Source organism: Urocitellus parryii, chromosome 2 (genome assembly GCF_045843805.1).
Source record: "Urocitellus parryii isolate mUroPar1 chromosome 2, mUroPar1.hap1, whole genome shotgun sequence".
NCBI classification, from domain to species: domain Eukaryota; kingdom Metazoa; phylum Chordata; class Mammalia; order Rodentia; family Sciuridae; genus Urocitellus; species Urocitellus parryii.
In genome coordinates this window covers 69,667,322-69,685,118 of record NC_135532.1, presented here as the reverse complement: position 1 = coordinate 69,685,118, position 17,797 = coordinate 69,667,322, and the positions used below count along the sequence as shown (strand labels likewise).

The 17,797-nt window shown below is 38.1% G+C and overlaps 2 protein-coding genes across 5 annotated transcripts in view; both read right to left on the bottom strand.

Moving 5' to 3' along the window:
• Slain1 (SLAIN motif family member 1) overlaps positions 1 to 9,432 on the bottom strand; it is a 56,012-nt gene extending 46,580 nt beyond the window's left edge. For 2 of the 4 annotated variants that reach the window (XM_026415266.2, XM_026415268.2), the window contains exons 1-2: positions 9,140 to 9,432; positions 8,819 to 9,088 (exon numbers count right to left, since the gene is read on the bottom strand). In XM_026415266.2, the coding sequence (XP_026271051.2) occupies positions 8,819 to 9,088; positions 9,140 to 9,432 (563 nt within the window). Of the gene's footprint in view, positions 1 to 8,818 lie in introns of all 4 variants that reach the window. The other 2 variants (XM_077792893.1, XM_026415267.2) reach the window with 1 other exon arrangement.
• Positions 9,433 to 9,503: 71 nt separating this feature from the next.
• Scel (sciellin) overlaps positions 9,504 to 17,797 on the bottom strand; it is a 117,812-nt gene continuing 109,518 nt past the window's right edge. Inside the window, exons 31-33 of the mRNA XM_077795479.1 lie at positions 10,048 to 10,121; positions 9,830 to 9,932; positions 9,504 to 9,745 (exon numbers count right to left, since the gene is read on the bottom strand). Coding sequence (XP_077651605.1) covers positions 9,504 to 9,745; positions 9,830 to 9,932; positions 10,048 to 10,121 — 419 coding nt within the window. The remainder of the gene's footprint in view (positions 9,746 to 9,829; positions 9,933 to 10,047; positions 10,122 to 17,797) is intronic.

The window sequence follows — 17,797 nt, the reverse complement described above, 5'->3', positions numbered from 1 at the left end:
AGTTTAAAGGAAACTCTGATCCATACTTCACACAACATCCAATTAACTCAAAATAGATGAGTCAAAAATGTAAAATTTGAAACTGTAAAACACTTTTGTTAGAAACCATAGGTGGGCAAACCATGTATGGTGGACTTTGCCAACCAACATTTTTTAGATACAATTCTAACACTGAAAGCATGATCCATAAAAGAAAAAAAAATATCAGTTAAACTTGTAAAAAAATGAAAACTTTACTTTCTGAAAAACACTAAGAGAATGAAAGACAAATCAAACTGGGAAGAAAAAAATTGCAAATCATGTGTCTGATGAAGAACATGTATGTAGCATATGTAAGAAAATCTGCAAATTCCATACTCAATTTTAATCAAAGGCAAAAGATTTGACTGTGTTTCACCAAAGAAGATCTGTTGGTAGTAAACAGGATATGAAAACATGTTAATCATTTGAGAAATGCAAACTAAAACCATAATAAGATATTACTACACACCTCTTAGAATGGTTAAAATTAAAAAGACTGGCCATAGTAAGTTCTGAGGAACACATGGTACAGTTGAAAGTTCTACTGCTGGTAGAAATGTAAAATGGTATAACCACTTTGGAAAAGAGTTTGGCAGCATGTTAAAAAGTTAACACACATTCACTCTCTGTTCCAGCCACTTGAGTCATTAAGTATTTATTTACCCAAGAGAAATTTAGACTTATACATAAATATGCACAATAGTTTTATTCCTAACAACCAAAAATTGAAAACGACCCAATGCCCACCAAAAGATGGGGTGGATTGGGGCTGGAGTTGTGGCTCAGGGGTAGAGAGCTCGCCTACCATGCGTGAGGCACTGGGTTCAATCCTCAGCACATAAAAATAAAATAAAGATATTGCATCCACCTATAACTAAAAAATATTTTTAAAAAAAAAGATGGGTGATAAACAAACCATGTTTCTATCCAAGCAATATAATAGCTCCCACACAAAAAAAAAAAAAAGAAAAAAAAACTACTGACTTATGGAACAAAACTTCTAAAACCAGACTAAAACAAATCCATGAAGAATACATGCTGTATTATTTCATCAATATAAAAATGATAGAAAACACAAACTAGTCTTAGAGTTAAACAGGATTAGGAAGGAAGGAATACAAAGAGCCACAGTCAATTTACGTGTTGAAGTATGTTCACTATCTTGATCACTGTGAAGGTTTCATGGGTATATTCATATGACTGTTAAGTTGTACATTTTAAATATGTGCAGTTGATATACCAAGTATACTTCAGTAAAGCATTTAAAAAATGGTCACAAGGACTGGGAACTGATTCCCATCCCTCAGTATTCTTAAGATGACTCAGAGCTGCCGTCTACCATATGTTCAGAGAGAGAAGCAGCAGCCACAGTCCTAACAGAAATGAGCCACTAATTAATCAACTGTGGTACTTCCTTATCTCTAGACTTAATCAATTTTGCTCCCTATTACCCACACAATGCATGTCTCTGAGCCTCTGCTTATTCTCAAGTTTCTTTCTGTTACCACCTGAAACTACTGTCTAAGGCACCAGTGCCCATGATCTCCAGCATCTTACAGGATTCCTGTAAATATGTTCTGTTGCAAGGAATCTTCTACCAACCATCTTGCCTCTGTGTTTCAAATATTACAACATTTTTTTTCTAGTTACCATCTCAATTACTGATAAACTGTACCAGTCAATGAGCTCCACCCACCTGTATCTTTAGATCAACTTCAATACCTCCTTTGGTTATGAATAGACAACCAATGATACCTAATATATGGAATACTCCTATTATATAAAGTGCTTAGGTTAAAAAATAACAAGAAAAAGAACACAGGAAAAAAAACACAAGGGAAAAATGAAAATACCAACACAACTATAATTGATATCATCTAAGAGCAAATATTGCATTCATACACACATACAAATATTTAAAAATAAACAGATTGTTCATTCTTAGAAAATGAAACTAAATGTAGCAGAAGCAAAAATGTCAATAAATGAGTTTGGAATATCAAGTTGAAGAAGGGAGAAAATTCCCAGAGTTAAAGGCAGGTCATGGGATTCCAGAACAAAAGCACCTACAAATGTCCAGTATAAAAAACAGAAAGACCCATACCAAGGTATATCAAGACGTTAGAATACTAGGGATAAACAAAGCTGAAGAAAAAGTTACAAAGCTATTCATATTACAGTGACTTCAAAAGCTAGAACATAATAAAAATTACTGCCAAAAAATGCCTTCAAAAGTAAAATGACAGACTTAGATTTTCATACCCAACCCAACTACAAAATTTATGCAAGGGCAGACATTTTCAAATATGCAGAATCTCAAAATATCCTTGTCATGTGTGTCCGCTTTCTCAGAAAGCTATTCAGATTCCAATAGCTTTCATATTTCACTTATTTTAGGTAAAGATAAAGGATTTAAATAGGGAACCCAACATATGCGAGAAACTGAAGAAATTCCCATGACAACAGCACTAGGCACCCAGCCTAGTGAGCAAACACTAAAGATGGAAGAAACATGACTAAGAGTTTCAGAAGGGATACCACTACAAAATAAATTTCTGAAAGCACATTTAAGAGATTAACAAACGCGTATGACTTTACTGATGAATTTTATGGTTCCACTGGAATGTTTGAGAAAATAATTTGTGACAAAGAATTTTCAAAAGTAAAGAGGAGAGAGAGGAGACAAAAGAATTTGAGAAAATAAATGCAGCATATGTTTAACAGGACTCAACTAGTAACAGGTATTATTGTAACCCAGACATTCTATGATTAAAAGAAAATCTATAAAAGACATGATGAGGAGGGGGAAAGGCTAGGGCAGTTAGAGGGAGAAGGAAAGAGAGCTGTAGTCTTCATTTTCCATCAATTTCTACAGATGTATATGACTTTTTAAAGATAAATACTTTTGTTCATTTTTAAACAAATAGCAAAATTAGGATGAAGTGATACCTGTATGAAAGACTTGGAAGTAGGCAGGAACGTGGACTGCTGCCTTCTGAAACAAACCTTGCTAAAGGTGTTTGACCTTACATGTCATGTCATGTATCATTTTGATAAAACTGAAGAAGCATCACACAAATGTATGGCATGAAGACAGAAGTGATCACCAACAGTCGAGTCTCCAAATAATATATCCATGGAAGCCTACTATTTCTATGACAAGACTATGAACAGGATTTAAATAATTTTAAAAATGCAGAAAGTTAGAGATCCTGTAGCTATAAACTCCTTGAGTAGAATATATCTCCAAGATCAGAGAAGCAATGTAAAACCTGTATTTCCTGTATCTTTCCTAAACAATTCTAACCTTCTAAAAGATCATAAAAATCACATTACTTGTTGTCTTTACCAACAGTAACATTTCTAAGATCCTATTTTGCCATTACTAGTGCACAGACCTCCTAGAGACTTACAAACTACTCTTGCAACATCAGTTTCCTTAACATTATTGATGGTGAGTTGAAATCCAGCAATATTTGAAAACTTCAGAACTCTTCACATATTAGAAAACTATCACTTGAAATATTAGTGTAATTTTCTTTAACTTTTCTTCAGTAACTTCCAAAGCACATGCCTAGAAAGTGTCAAAAGTGTTATCCTGTTCAAAGAATCCCCTTCTTTTACACACATTTCACATTCTGGACCCCCAACTTGATATATGTGGTGACACTGAGAGATCAAAACTAATGTAAACCTACCTAATGACGATGAATGTTTCAAACCAAGCATTACAATTGCCATTAAAGACAAAACAGAAACCTCAGTTATCCCCCCCCAAAAAAAATACGTTTGGCTCTAAAGTTATCCTTCTGCAAATAATATAAAACCAACAGTACAGAAAGCAAAATATGTATTTGTAGACCTAACACTAAAAGGTGATTTGTGATAATTTTCAACAAATAGTTTTAGGAGCCTTCAATCACCCCAACTTTTACTTTAAGGAAAGCTAAAATATCAGCACTGATGAGCACAACCAGTCTTGTTCACATAAACACATTCTGATTCCCTAGCTCCTGATAGGATCAAACTAGGTAGCCACTACAAAAAACTAACACAACTAGCTATTTAAAGGACACATGATGTCCAAATTTTAGTTGCTGAACTGTTCTACAGAAAATTTTCCCTCCACCCTGTCTCATCCCAGGGGAAGGATCTATAAACTTCTATTTCAGTGTCTCATTACAGGGTTTCAAAGTTACTCACTTAAAATACACATATTCATATTTCCGTCAAGTCCATTTGTTCCTAACATTGTGCATTTTCAATTAGAATTGTCAGAAAGTGAAGCACCTTCTGGTCTTTTCACTAAAAATCAATTATGCAAAAAACAGTTTAGGTGGGCTAATTTAGCTGTGCCATATGTATAGTACAAGGTGTTTAACAGCTTTGATGAAGAACTGGCAATGATTTCTGCCAGCTGTTTGGGGTCTTAATGTTACATGGAAGATGAATATCTCATTCATCAAATTTCCATTAATTTGTATATATCACTATTTTCTCTAGTATAATTAACAACTTTTCTCCTGTGCCTTCCAGTTGGGCAAAATTCCTGCCACATCCCCTTCACAGAAGTCTCAATATTCTGCTAATTGTCACTCCAACTAAAGTCTCCTTACAAGGCAGTATTTTATATTGGCTAGCATATTTTCATCTTGGCATTTTCTCATAGAAAATGACTGAGGTGTGAAAGGCTTGACCTCTACTAGGGCACTACACTATCTTCAGAGAGCTGGCTTTTTTTGTTTTATTTTGTTTTGTTTTTAACTAATTTCTCCAAATCCACTGTGCTTTTCAACAGTGTAAATGGGTATGTTTCTAACTTTTACCATATCACAACTCAGGACATGTGTAAAACTGAAACATGTTTAATCTACACAAGTTGAGTGCTGCAAGATGCAATGAATTATAACTTTTTATTCCACTCAACTTCATTTTTTTTTAAATGCTGGTAAATACACCAAATTGACCTAATGACCCACTAGTAGGTCACAACTTAGTTTGGGGGACAGTGGTGGATATCAATGGTGTAAACACTTGTCAATCTGGGTCCATACCCTGATTTTCAGTCTGAACTCTTTCAGTAACCAGCTGGAAGAGCTCATGTAAATCGCATCAGCTACAGCTTCTGTCCCTCAACATTGAAATAAGGGAGCTGCAACAGGCCATAGTAAGGTCTACCATGTAGCTGATGGCTCACATTGCCACCTCCTAACAATCTGATTTCCTTTGCTTGTATCCAAATATTTCTCATCCTGTGACACTGAGGCAGACACACAGATCTTTAACATATCTTTCATAAAGATTAAAAACTCCATCCAGTCAAACCAGGTCCCATGTATGCATCAAGATTTTAGTCCTTTTAAAAAAGCTTCTTATTTGCTTCTGACTCTCAGAATTTCCCTTTATACATTCTAGCCAACCATCATCTAAAGAAAAGAACTGTTAAATTAGTAGTACAATAACTGAGAAATCAGTACCGGAAGACATGAACTTTTACTACAGGGTCATAGCAAGTGGACTTAGGAATTAAAGTTCTGGAACTCTTGTCTAGTTTTCTGTGACATTTAACTCAAGCAGCACTGTGCTAAGATAAGCAGGTTGTATTAAAGCAAAAGAAGTAAACACTTCAAACTCAATTGAGATAAATATTTAAATATGAAAATTTTGTTACAAAGCTTATGAAATAGAACATACATTTCTCCTTAAACGTGTCTGTGTGTGTGTGTGTGTGTGTGTGTGTGTGTGTACAGTACTAAGAATTAAATCCAGGAGTACTCTACAACTGAGCTATATCCCCAGCCCTTTTTATTTTAAGATAAGGCCTTAATACGTTGCCACAGTAGCCTTCAACTTGCAATCCTCCTGCCTCAGCCTCTCAAGTCCATCCAAGTCACTGGGATTATGAGCATGTAGCATCCACCTTTAAACATTTTTTGGAAGATAACTACTTAAAGGTTAAGAAAAAAAAGTTAAGAGAAATAATTGGTTCTATTACTCACAATATTCCATGTACACATAATTCTAAAGCCAAATTTTGTCCAAGTAGTCAATAAAAGGATATCGTAAGGCTTTATTAGAAAAGACATACTTATTCAATGACAATACATTTGTAAACTCTTTCCTAAAGACATTTTAGCAGTAAGTACTATTCTAAACAAATTATCAAATACCAATGTTTAACTTCATTAAATGATTTCATAAAAAGGCATGAATACTAGATGATACAGCTAATAATAACTTGTTCCATAATACTATTACTTTAGCAATGATGTAATTGTTATGAGTTGGAGCTACTTTTACAAAAATGTATAGATGTTAAATGAAAGATAAGTGTAAAAAATCTGGTATGTATATATTTGTATACTGATTTGGATAATTATGTTTTTATCTTGAAGGATCTACAGAGTGTTAACAGGATTAATTCTGAGGCATGATAGTAGATTGGAGAAAAGAAAATGAACTTTTACTTGTGACTTGAAAATAGATTTCAAGTAACAGGGTACTATATATCCTCTCTGATTGTTTCTTAATATGCAGAGGATTTTTTTTAATTGCCATCTGCAAACATATCAGGGAATCCAATTGAAAAGCACTCTATTGTGAGACCACAGGATAAACTGAAATATGTACAAATTTGTAATAATAAAGGAACTTCACAGTGCTCTGCAAGAATTAACAGTGGCTTAAACCTTAAAAATTAAACCCCATTGATTACTTTTTCGTCAATACACCAAAATGTTGCAATGCAAAAATCACTTAATGTTTAAAATACTGTGATGAAACCTTAAATTTTTTAAGCCCATCCCAATACCTTAATTATCCCATCCTTTTTCTACCTGTGATCTATTCCTGTTTGTTTTGAGGAAGATAATCTATAAATAGTGTATCATGACTATAGAAACATTTGTAAAGCATCAAAGAATTTATTCACCTACTACTTGAAATTCATAGAACCTACTTTAATTTATATTTGTCTCAAACCATCTGAAGAATGAATGTTAACCCCACTAGTTTTTTAAAGTTATTTCAATGCTATCTGAGCAAAAAATAAAAGCCTAGATATAATATTCTAAACTAAATATGTTACTAATCAAATTCTCTTACTAAATGTAAGTTTGGAAACATGATAATATTTTTAAAGTATGTGATTATTCTCCTATATCGCCACCAAAAATACAAACAGGCTTCTTTCACTCTCTATGTATACCATCATCAAAAAAGGCCAAGTAGGGACTAAATTATTCAAATAATTTAAAAGTGGGATAAGGGATTATAGTCATTATTGAAAACCTAAGAACCATCAAGAGACCATTTTCTAGTGCCAAAATCAGACAATTAGTATAAATAAAGTCTGGGCATTATAGCAACAAAAATAAAGTGCAGAGTCTAAAAAACGGCTTAAAAGTTCCAAGAAGTGTTGTTTAATTTTTACAACTTAAGCTATCTGCAGAGCTGCCAAAAAGTATTAAGGAGAATGATGAACACGCTGATTACAGCTCTAGATGTTTTAATCCTTGAATCAAACCCATTAGCTAATGTATTTTACAGTGCTTTGTTACATGAAAGTGTAAATGAAAAGGAACACTGGTTCCCAAGAGAAAATCACTAAGGTTCTCTATCTCTAGTTTTCTTTCTGTACAATTATGCAACAGGAACACAAAGTAAGGAAAATCCAGTTCGGAGAAATATGAATGGTGCCAGATAAAAAGACCACAATTCTTTTTCATGACACTGCTAAACAGAGGAGATCTCTATTAACTTCCTGGCATGAACCCAAGCTCCACCTTATCCCACTATATGTCTAGTGGCCAAGGAAAGCATACAGAACCAAGAAAAAGATGTGAAGTGATTGAATGACTCAATTTGTGAACGAGCATCAGGAAAAACACCTAATAATGGAATCTGATAACTTCCTCCTCCAAAAATTACTAGGTCACAGAAAATAAACACACTAACCAAATTTCAACTGAATAAATGTTGCCTGTCTCAAGTTTTCCAATAACCAACTATAAAAGTTTCCAAAAATAAGAAAAGGAAGTTTCTCTAATAGCAATTTTCTTCTATTACAGTTTAATTCTTAAAGTTCCTTGGTTCCTAGGTAAAAAGTGTCTTCAACCTGTTCACTCTGTTCCCAAAAAAGCCTTCATTGTTGACACTATTCCTGATGGAAAAGCCAGTGACATCAGCAGATTTAAAAAGCAAGTCAGTCTAAGAAAAAAAAAATCATCATCAATGAAAATGCAGCGAAAGAGGGCACAGTCTGTACAACTTAACTGCAAGAAGGAATCTCTAGGAAGAGATCCATCACTAGGCGGCTTTGGATGCCACAAGGGACAGTAAGCAAATCCTGTCCAGCATTCTTTTGGAAGGAAATAAGAGTAACAGTCGCAGACACAAGCCAACCCCTACCCACTCCCACCTGTCTAGCAGCCATCCCCCACTATACACACACTAGAATGGAGCGGCAAGATGACAGGGATTTTGCTATTAACCCTAACGAGGAGCTTGGGACTCAATAATCAGCAAAAAAGCAGAACACAGGCAGATGGAGGAGACCAGTTCATCCCCCGATGGACCAGTCTGAGATATCAGAAAACAGGTTTCTGCCTTCGTGAAGAGCTTCCTAGCCCAGCTTGACACCTGCTAGGTCACTAGGCCCGCGGACTGCAGGGGAAGGAGGTGTTATTGGCATCCGCCAGGTTCCCCCCACCCCCTCCTCCTCGCATGCCCCCTTCCGCTCAGTTTCCGGGACCTCCGAGGCCCGGGTCTTGGGGAACAGAGCCGAGGTGGTCAGTACCAGGTGTAGTCGTCCTCGTCCCGCCAAGCTGCTATGCTCTCCAGGTCTAGCGGCTCCACCTCGTCTAGCAGGGTGGGGGGCGGCGAGGGCGGCACGGAGGCTTCCCCCGGAGGCGTCCCCGCGCCCCCTGGCTCTGAGCTGCCGCTGCCCGGGCCAAAGAAGCTCGCCGCCGGCTTGAAGTAGACGAAGGGCGCCTCCGAAGGCTGTGCCAGGCTGCAGAGCAGGGAGGGCGCAGGGCTGGGGAGGCAGTAGGTTCCCGGGAACGCAGGGCTGGAGCCGCCGCCAGTGCCGGCGCCCCCGGCGCCCAGCGCCAGCCCAAGCCCTAGACCCCCCGGGGCAGTGGTGGAGGTCGCAGCGGCCGGGGGGCTCCGTGGACCCAACGGGCTGCAGGCCCCGGCTGGGGGCGGCGCGGAGGGCGGCGGCGGCGGTAGCAGCAGCAGGTGCGGGGCGGCGGCCGCAGTGGCCGCCCGGCTACGCAGCTGCTCGTTCTGCTTCTCCAGTTTGCGCACCAGCTCCTGCAGCTTCTTCACCTCCAGCTCCGCGTTCACCACCGGCCCCGAGCCTGCTCCGGAGCCGCCCCCCGCCGAGGCGCATTTCACCTGCTCCGCCATCATCGTGGGCCCGGAGGGCGCCGCGGCCGCCGCGGGTGCGTGCCGCCGCGCCGACTCCGGAGGCTGCGAGGAGACTACGGTTCCTGTGCCGCTACCCCAATCCGGGGAGCCGAGCACGCTGGGACGGAGAACCACCCGGCAGTTCGCATCAGCACCAGGGCCCCGACTCGGGCCGAGGCTGCCGCCGCCGAGCTATTCTGCACATGCTCAGTGCGTCCTTCCAGTCCCTTGGGCGCCGCGGCGGCTCCGGGTTTTAGCCGCGGCCCCGAGGCGGGGCGCGGGCGCCGGGGGGCGGGACCGGGGGTGGAGGAGCGGTCTGGGGCTGAGGCCCACGGGAGGTGGGCGGGACCTGCAGCGCTGACCCGAGCCCAAGGCCACTACTCCCACCCAAGCCACTTACTCCCAGGTGCCTGATTGGACTTGACCTGAACTTTCCCGCCACCGGCACTTCCTCCCTGCAGCCGAAAGCGCACTCTGCAGATCGCAGACCCAGGGGTGGGGTGCTAAAAAGCCGCAGCAGGTGCATACCTTAGAAAAATGTATCCCAGGCTGGGCTGCTGGTTTGTTCTCTTCCGAAAGCACTGTTAGGCTTAATAACAATATTTACTAGTTACGAACTGGTGAAACCTGTAGAAAATCGAAAGGCTGGGTAACATTGTCCCAGAACCAAAAACTAGACCCGTAGATGTAGCCTTTGGTGATGCAGAAACAAAATGGTGAGAAAAAAGAGGCCGAAGAGAAAAAGGAAGAAATCCCTGTCACTAAGAGAATGATGAGCTGCTACATACTAAAATCACGAGAGCTTATTCTAAAAAAGTCAAATTTGAATTATTCCCACCAATATTTGTCACCATAAAAAGATAGTTGGTTTTTCATACTCTGTCCATACATTTTTTAGACAAAATATCTTTGAACACTTTCTTTGAACCAGACATCGTTGTAAGAACTGGTCATACAAGCAGTGAACAAAACAGGCAGAAATTAATCGTTACCGGGAGAAATGAGCAACATTGTTTAACACTCCATCTGTTAAATAACGTACAAGCTATAAAAGTCAGACTTGCTGCGTCAAAAACAAAATCTCAGAACTTCATACTTTGTAATCTCACCTGCAAGCCTTCTCTTAACCTTTCAGAAATCATAGGCAAATCTCTTTTTATTTTTTTCCAACAAAAGGCAGTAGATTTGAATCAAGTTTAATTCAGTTAATGTTTTCTTAGCATTTTAAGTGACACAGAGAAAAGACTGATATTTTATTATAATGAGAAAAAGTTCACATTGCTGATTCTCATCCTCAGATGATATACACTATCTGGTGGATGTCCTTGCTCAGGGACTGAACATACCAATCTTTGTTACAGTGTACTGAATTCGCCTTGAACTGTTAACACATTGTATCTATTGGCTTTAGATTTGGCTCCCTGACTTCCTGCTCAGAAACATTTGTGTCTGTCTTCTTAGATGTCAACTTACACCTCTAGCTTCTTTGTCAGTGCAGGGTGGCTGTTCTGCATTTAACTTGGTTGGTGAGAGCTTTAATAAATTAGATTAACTTGTGTGGTAACTTCCGCGGATCTTCCCTACCTGGGGTCCTAGCTTGCTAGTCTACCACCCAACCACCTGTATCTCCCATCACCTTTCCAAGTTTCCTTCTATCTTTTGGATATATTGGTTATTTCTAAAACCTGGAGAAGCGGAATGATACTACTGAAAGTCCTAAGTAAAGAATCTATTGAAGGTTTTTTCCGCATGCTCAGTGGCAGATGTGGGTAGCAGTATCCCTGCAACACAAAGAAAGAGAGACGATAGACACAATGAGAACAAAGAGCTGCTGGGTTCCACATTAGTGAAAGAAATTGGGAATAGGCACATAGTGAGGACAACAAGAATTAAGATGTAAAGAAAAGCAGTCATTTTTACTGCAAAATTTATGCACTCTAATGAAGGAAAGAAACAGCCCTCTCCTCCCCCATTTACCCAGTATGGTCTATAGAACACATCCAAGCAACCAGAAGTCAAGCTTTGGAACTGCGTTTTCTAATTAACAATTATTATGAATGTTTTCCTTATTTTAAAAGAAAGCACTCATTGAAATTTAAACATAGAAAAGAGGGGAAATATTCTGTTTACATTTCTATTCTGCATTATTCTTCTGAAAAGACAAACTTGCCCTATTCCTGCTTTGAAAGTGTGAAATAATTCATGTTGGCAGAAATTTTAAATCATTCCTTTCCATCAAAGCCCTCTTCCCCCACACCTGAAAAGGTGTATATATACACATACCAAAGACACTTAAAATGCACCCTGTTTTCAAGCTGGTATCTGCAGGATGCAGTCCCTCTAACACAAAATTTAAAAGGTTAATGGTATTAAGGTTTTAATTAAGCAGCTTTGATTTTTTTATTTTGATGCAAATTTTAAGCTGTGTACTTTGAAAGAATTGCATGCATATTTGCTCAATTTAAATGTTTTAATTTTATTTTAAATGAAGTAATAAGGTGATTTCAGAGATTTATAAAGAAGATATTAAAATGAATACATATGTCTCTTTAGAAACTGTATGCTTTAAGGATACAGTTGAAACACCATCAAGGCATGGGAAACACCCATATAAAATCTATAAAAAAAAAAAAAAAAGAAAAGAAAAACAGGGAAAGAAATGCATATTGTTCAAGTAGTCCCTATTCATTACACTTTAGAATTCACTAAGTTCACTGTAGGGAATTTTAAGAAATAAAAAAACTTAATTTGTATTTTTTACAAATTAAGTTTATTAATAGTATCTACACATTTTAGTTATCAATTTTATCATTGATCTAGCAACAGAATGGCAAAAGTAACATAGTTTCTTCTTAAATATATAGATATATTTCTCCCAGGAAATCTGAGAACAGTTCCTAGGTTTATAGATGAGCTGGATTAGTTGCCCAAGTTTAGTCATGAAAATGATAGCAGTTTCAGCAGTTTCTAATGGTTCCACCATGTTCTTCCTGACCCTTTGCCTTGAGTAAAATTTCTCTGAAGCAATCCCCACATATTTTAAATGTAGATTTTAAATCAGTGCAGCTGACAGTCACTACGATGAGCACCACATTAATTCAAGATCATAAAGCCAATTACCCCAAGGAATGAGAAATCATCAATGTATAAATCAAAAATCAAGGATCCCCAACTGTGTTTTCAAGTTAATTCAGACAACAGAGTTTGAGTGACTCTTACATCTCTTAGTAGAGATTCCTGTTTATCCATACAGTGTAGAGTTGAATCCTCTCAGTCCTGAGGTCCAAGTGGTCCCATAGTGCCCCACATGGTGTCCAGCACATAGCGAAGGAACACTGCAATATTTTATAAATTAATTTATTTATTTTAATTAGGTTTATCTGACTGCAGAATGCATTTTGATTCACTGTACACAATTGCAGCACAACTTTACATTTCTATGGTTGTACATGATGTAGAGTCACACCATATGTGCAGTCATACATGTACCTAGGGTAATGATGTCCATCTTATGCCACCATCTTTCCTGTCCCCATGAACCCTCCCCACCTTCCCTCCCCTCTGCCCAGTCCCATGTTCCTCCATTCTTCCCTTGCCCCACTCCCCCCATTATGGATCAGCATCCACTTATCAGAGAGAACATTTGGCCTTTGTTTTTTTGGGATTGGCTTACGTTTCTTAGCTTGATATTTTCCAACTTCATCCATTTACCAACAAATGCAATCATTTTATTCTCTTTTAATGCTGAGTAATATTCCATTGTGTATATGTTCCACAGTTTCTTTATCCATTCATGTATTGAAGGGCTTCTAGGTTTGTTCCACAGTTTAGCTATTGTGAATTGAGTTTCTATGAACATTGATGTGGCTGCATTACTGCTGAGGGCCATTGCCAATTAGGATTGACGCATCGAAATTTCCTTGCCAGCATACCCCATGTTGCTTAGAGGACATTCGCTGGGACATTGCATGTATGCTTTAGTAAGGTGACCTTGCTCAAGGACCAGGGCAGATCCGGGTTTAGAGCTGATCAGGTTTTAGGGAGTATCCCGTCCTTGGGTTTAGGGCGTTGCCGGTTTAAGACAAGTTTAAGGCGTTCTGGTTTAAGACAATATGGGTTTTAGGGAAGTTGGAGGTTGAAGATTATTGCTGCTGGGAATAGGGTGTTCCTTCTGCTTGAGTTCCCGTTGAGATTCAAAAAGATTTGGAAAAAAGCCTCCTGAAGTAGGTGAATTGGGCGTTGGCAGAACGGAGATTTCCCCTGAACGTGTGTGGAGGCCGGTGTGAGTTCGGGAATAAAGAATTGCTGTTTGAATCTACAAAGTTGTGAGTGCCTCCTGATTCTGTGCCCAGCCAAGACTGCGGCACATTACTATAGTATGCTGATTTTAAGTCCTTTGCGTATAGACCAAGGAGTGGGAGAGCTGGGTCAAATGGTGGTTTTATTACAAGTTTCCTAAGGAAGCTCCATATTGCTTTCTAGATTGGTTGTACCAATTTGCAGTCCCACCAGCAAGTATGAGTGAAATATTTTTAAAAGAAAAGAGGAATAAATACATATATCCCCAAGATGCAGTTGAAATTTAGACAAAAACCTAATTAGTTATTTCCATAAACTTCAGTAAGCATGTGGTAGCAATATGGAAATATTTGAAGGCTTTTTTCAGACCTCATGATAATTGACTATTTCAGATCTAATCCAAATAAAACTAGAAAAATATTTGCTATATCTGAAGTGTTGCATTTTAATGTAAGGGGATAATATAGAGAGAAAACAAGAATACGTGAAGCCAGAACTCATAGGACCAATTCCTGTGCTGGTTGTACCATTTTAACTTCACCCAACACTATTCCTTGTATTCAAGCTTCATAGAGTATAATTTTCAGGTAATTATACCCTATCAAGTTTCATACAGTAGTAGTTATAATAGCAATAGCAATAATAATAATAATAATAATAATAATAATAACAATTCTGTTTTTTGGCAAGCTATACCCATAAGAGCCCTTTTTAATAAATACTTACTACATGTCTATTATGTTCAAGTCAGACTGGTATATGACTTTTTAAAAGTAAGACAGTGTCTCCACCAAGACCTTATCTAATTACAGAAATAAGTATGTAAACTAACTATAACACAAGACTTAGTGTGATAAGAATCATGACAGATAAAAAATAAAATCATGATAAATCAGCAACATAGGGAGTAACATAGAAGGAGCAATTTTGGCTAAATATTTGGAGAGGCCTTCATGTTGAAAGTAACATTTCATTTGGATCTCCTCATTCATCTGTGAGGCATTAGGGTAAGTATTGTGATATTCATTCATCAATCGTGATATGGGATGTATCAAAACAACAGTAGAGGGCTGGGGATGTGGCTCAAGCGGTAGCGCGCTCGCCTGGAATGCGTGCGGCCCGGGTTCGATCCTCAGCACCACATACCAACAAAGATGTGTCCGCCGAGAACTAAAAAATAAATATTAAAAATTCTCTCTCTCTCTCTCTCTCTCTCTCTCTCTCTCTCTCTCTCTCCTCTCTCACTCTCTCTTTAAAAAAAAAAAAAACAGTAGAAATAGGATAAAGCACCCAGCTTTAATTCTTAATATTATTACCTCTGAGTTAGCTTTCTTTCTTTTTTATTAATAACTCATCTACTGTTGCCATCATAAAGAAACTTTCTACAGTTTTTCTTAAGAGTATTGATACCTACTAAGTTTCAGGAATTACTCTAAGTGCTTTACACATAACAACATATTTCATCATTAAATAACCCTTTGAGGTAGTTATTATTCCTATTTTATAAATGAGGAAACTGAGGCATAGAGAGGACAATCTGTCTTAATTACCCACCAGTAAGTGATAGAGTTAGGATTCAAAGGTAGGCAGTCCCACCTGAGAGTCCAACCTCCAAAGCTGTACTATCTCTTTTCAGGACTTGGTTTGATTTTGGCTTATAAATAAAAACCATTGATGAATACAACTGCAGCACCCCAGAATGCCTTCAATAAAGTATAATTCATGAACAATAAAATATTACTGGAACTTTAAAGGTTACCAGGCACAGACCAGAAAATAGTAAGCTTCCAAGATCAACAAAGTCTCCAGTGCTGGTACAACATTTTTGACAGTACAATGCCTCTTCATTCAATGCTTATTTCCCAGCCAATGACAAAAAAACAGCACAATTATCACTGGGCTATTTTGCATTTTTGGCCATTTGGATTCTTCAAATGCCAATGCCACTCTTAAAAACACTGAAAAGAAATAATGCCACAGTCTACATCAGACCTGAACAGATCCAATTTTGGTTTGGAAAGTGCTTTAATTTTTTAAATTGTAAAATAAATAAATAAATAAATTCAGAAACTTTTTACAAAATCAAAGTTTAAAAAAAAAAAACTAAAACAAATAGACTTTCTGAACAAGTTTTGCTTGTTTTGAAAGCGAGTACCTAACACTGCTGAAGTCTTGAAGAGTAAGATCATATTTAAAACTCCTTTATTTTTTTTTAACTTTAGAAGAGAAAAAATAAATCTGATAGAATTTGAGATTTGCTAGGAAAAAAAAAAACTTGTCATTTAGACTACCATCACACTGGATGCCTAGAGCTTTTGAAGTATATGTATTTAGAACAATTTATTTTCTTGCCTTCTTCAAAATGTTTCTCTCACCATAAAATGCAATGTGATAGATCTAGCTTTCTTTAATTCAGAAAAGTTAGTTTTCTTTGGTAATTTACAGAGCTTTTATGAAACTTCCTTGCAAAGCATCACAAATACACAGAAGTGATAAAAACCAAAGCCAGAAATATTTTGAAAGTCTATGTGACAGGGTAATGCGGTAGGGAAACGGGCCTTCTTGATATTGTGGATCTTTTAGATCCCTTCACAGCCCAGGTACAGCTGCAAGGGGGTGACTCTAGAGTCTTAGTAAAAGCAATACCCAGAGGACAGCATGCCAGTCTCTGCCACATCATAACATTCTAGAAGTTGTAAGTCACTCTCGAAGTTTCCAAAAAGTTTGTTCAACACAAACCTTTCAATGATTGTGTGTGGTTTGTACACATAATTAATTTTCTGAAAAGAATAACAATTATGTCATAATGAAGCCAGATTTAAAGTTAGGAAGTCAGTGTAGTTAGGTGAATCGGGTCTAATATCGAGTGAAATCTAAAATGGAGGCCATGAGAATGAATTTCCGGGAAAGTTGAGCAAATCTTGAAATGTTAATGAAGTCCAGGAAAACAGCCCCCAGCAGATTTGAAGATAGCCCATCCCAAAGAAATGTTAATGAGCAGCAAACTTGAAGATACTGCCTCAGAAGTCCTTCCTGCCCAGATTACTTGTTTGGCCCACCTGTGTCCCACCCCTCCGGCCTTCCCACCTACATTCCATCACGGAAAACTATAAAAAGGGGAAACAACCGTGCTTCCACGGATTCCATCTCTTGGGTCCCTTTCTTCCTCCAGAAGTCTTTTCTGCTGTCCTTTAATAAACTTCTAATTTCCACTCTGACCTTGCCTTGGCGTGCTTCTCTGGTGTTATTCTTCAACATCGGGGAAGCAAGGACTCGTCACCGGTCAACAGTGGTAACAATAATGGGATGATCTGTGTTTCAACTACAATCTAGGATCATCCTAGATCCTCACAGAGACTATGATCATAATCGTGTCATCATGATGACATGTGCAGTCATGCACCACAAGGTGTTGGTTCAGCCAACAATGGACCACATATATAATGGTGGTCCCATAAAATTATGTCCTCTGGCAACATCGTAGCCATCTTCATTTGTGTAAGTACACTCTGTGGTGTCCTCACAATGATGAAATCATCTAACAACCCATTTCTCACAATGTGTCCCCATCGCTAAGTGATACATGACTGCATATTCTCATTTTTTATCTTCAGAAATAGTTTACCTTCAGAAAGAAAGATGTGTCCCTCAATCATCAACAAATGCTTTATGAAAGCTTAGGTTGTCATCACCAAATCAGAATGCAAAAACCTCCAAGATTAATGACTGCTAACTAAATGATGCTCCCATGTGTGAAATAGGGGAGAATTAATTATTAAGACAATTTTCCAGCTATATAACCAGTATAAAGTCTCTGTTTCCAGACTCTGAACTTAATTTGATGATATTCGGGAGCAAGTTTTATTCATACACGGACAACAGTGTCTAAAAGCTCCCAGATGCTACTAGAAAACTAGAGACAGAGAAAACAACAACAATAAAACACACTTTTAAAAGATCAGACTCATTAAGGGATTAGGCCAACAGATGGCAAATGCAATTCCAAAGAAGAAAAACCAAAATAATTCAGCATGTAGAAGACAGAAGTTCTGAAAATAACTGTGGAAGC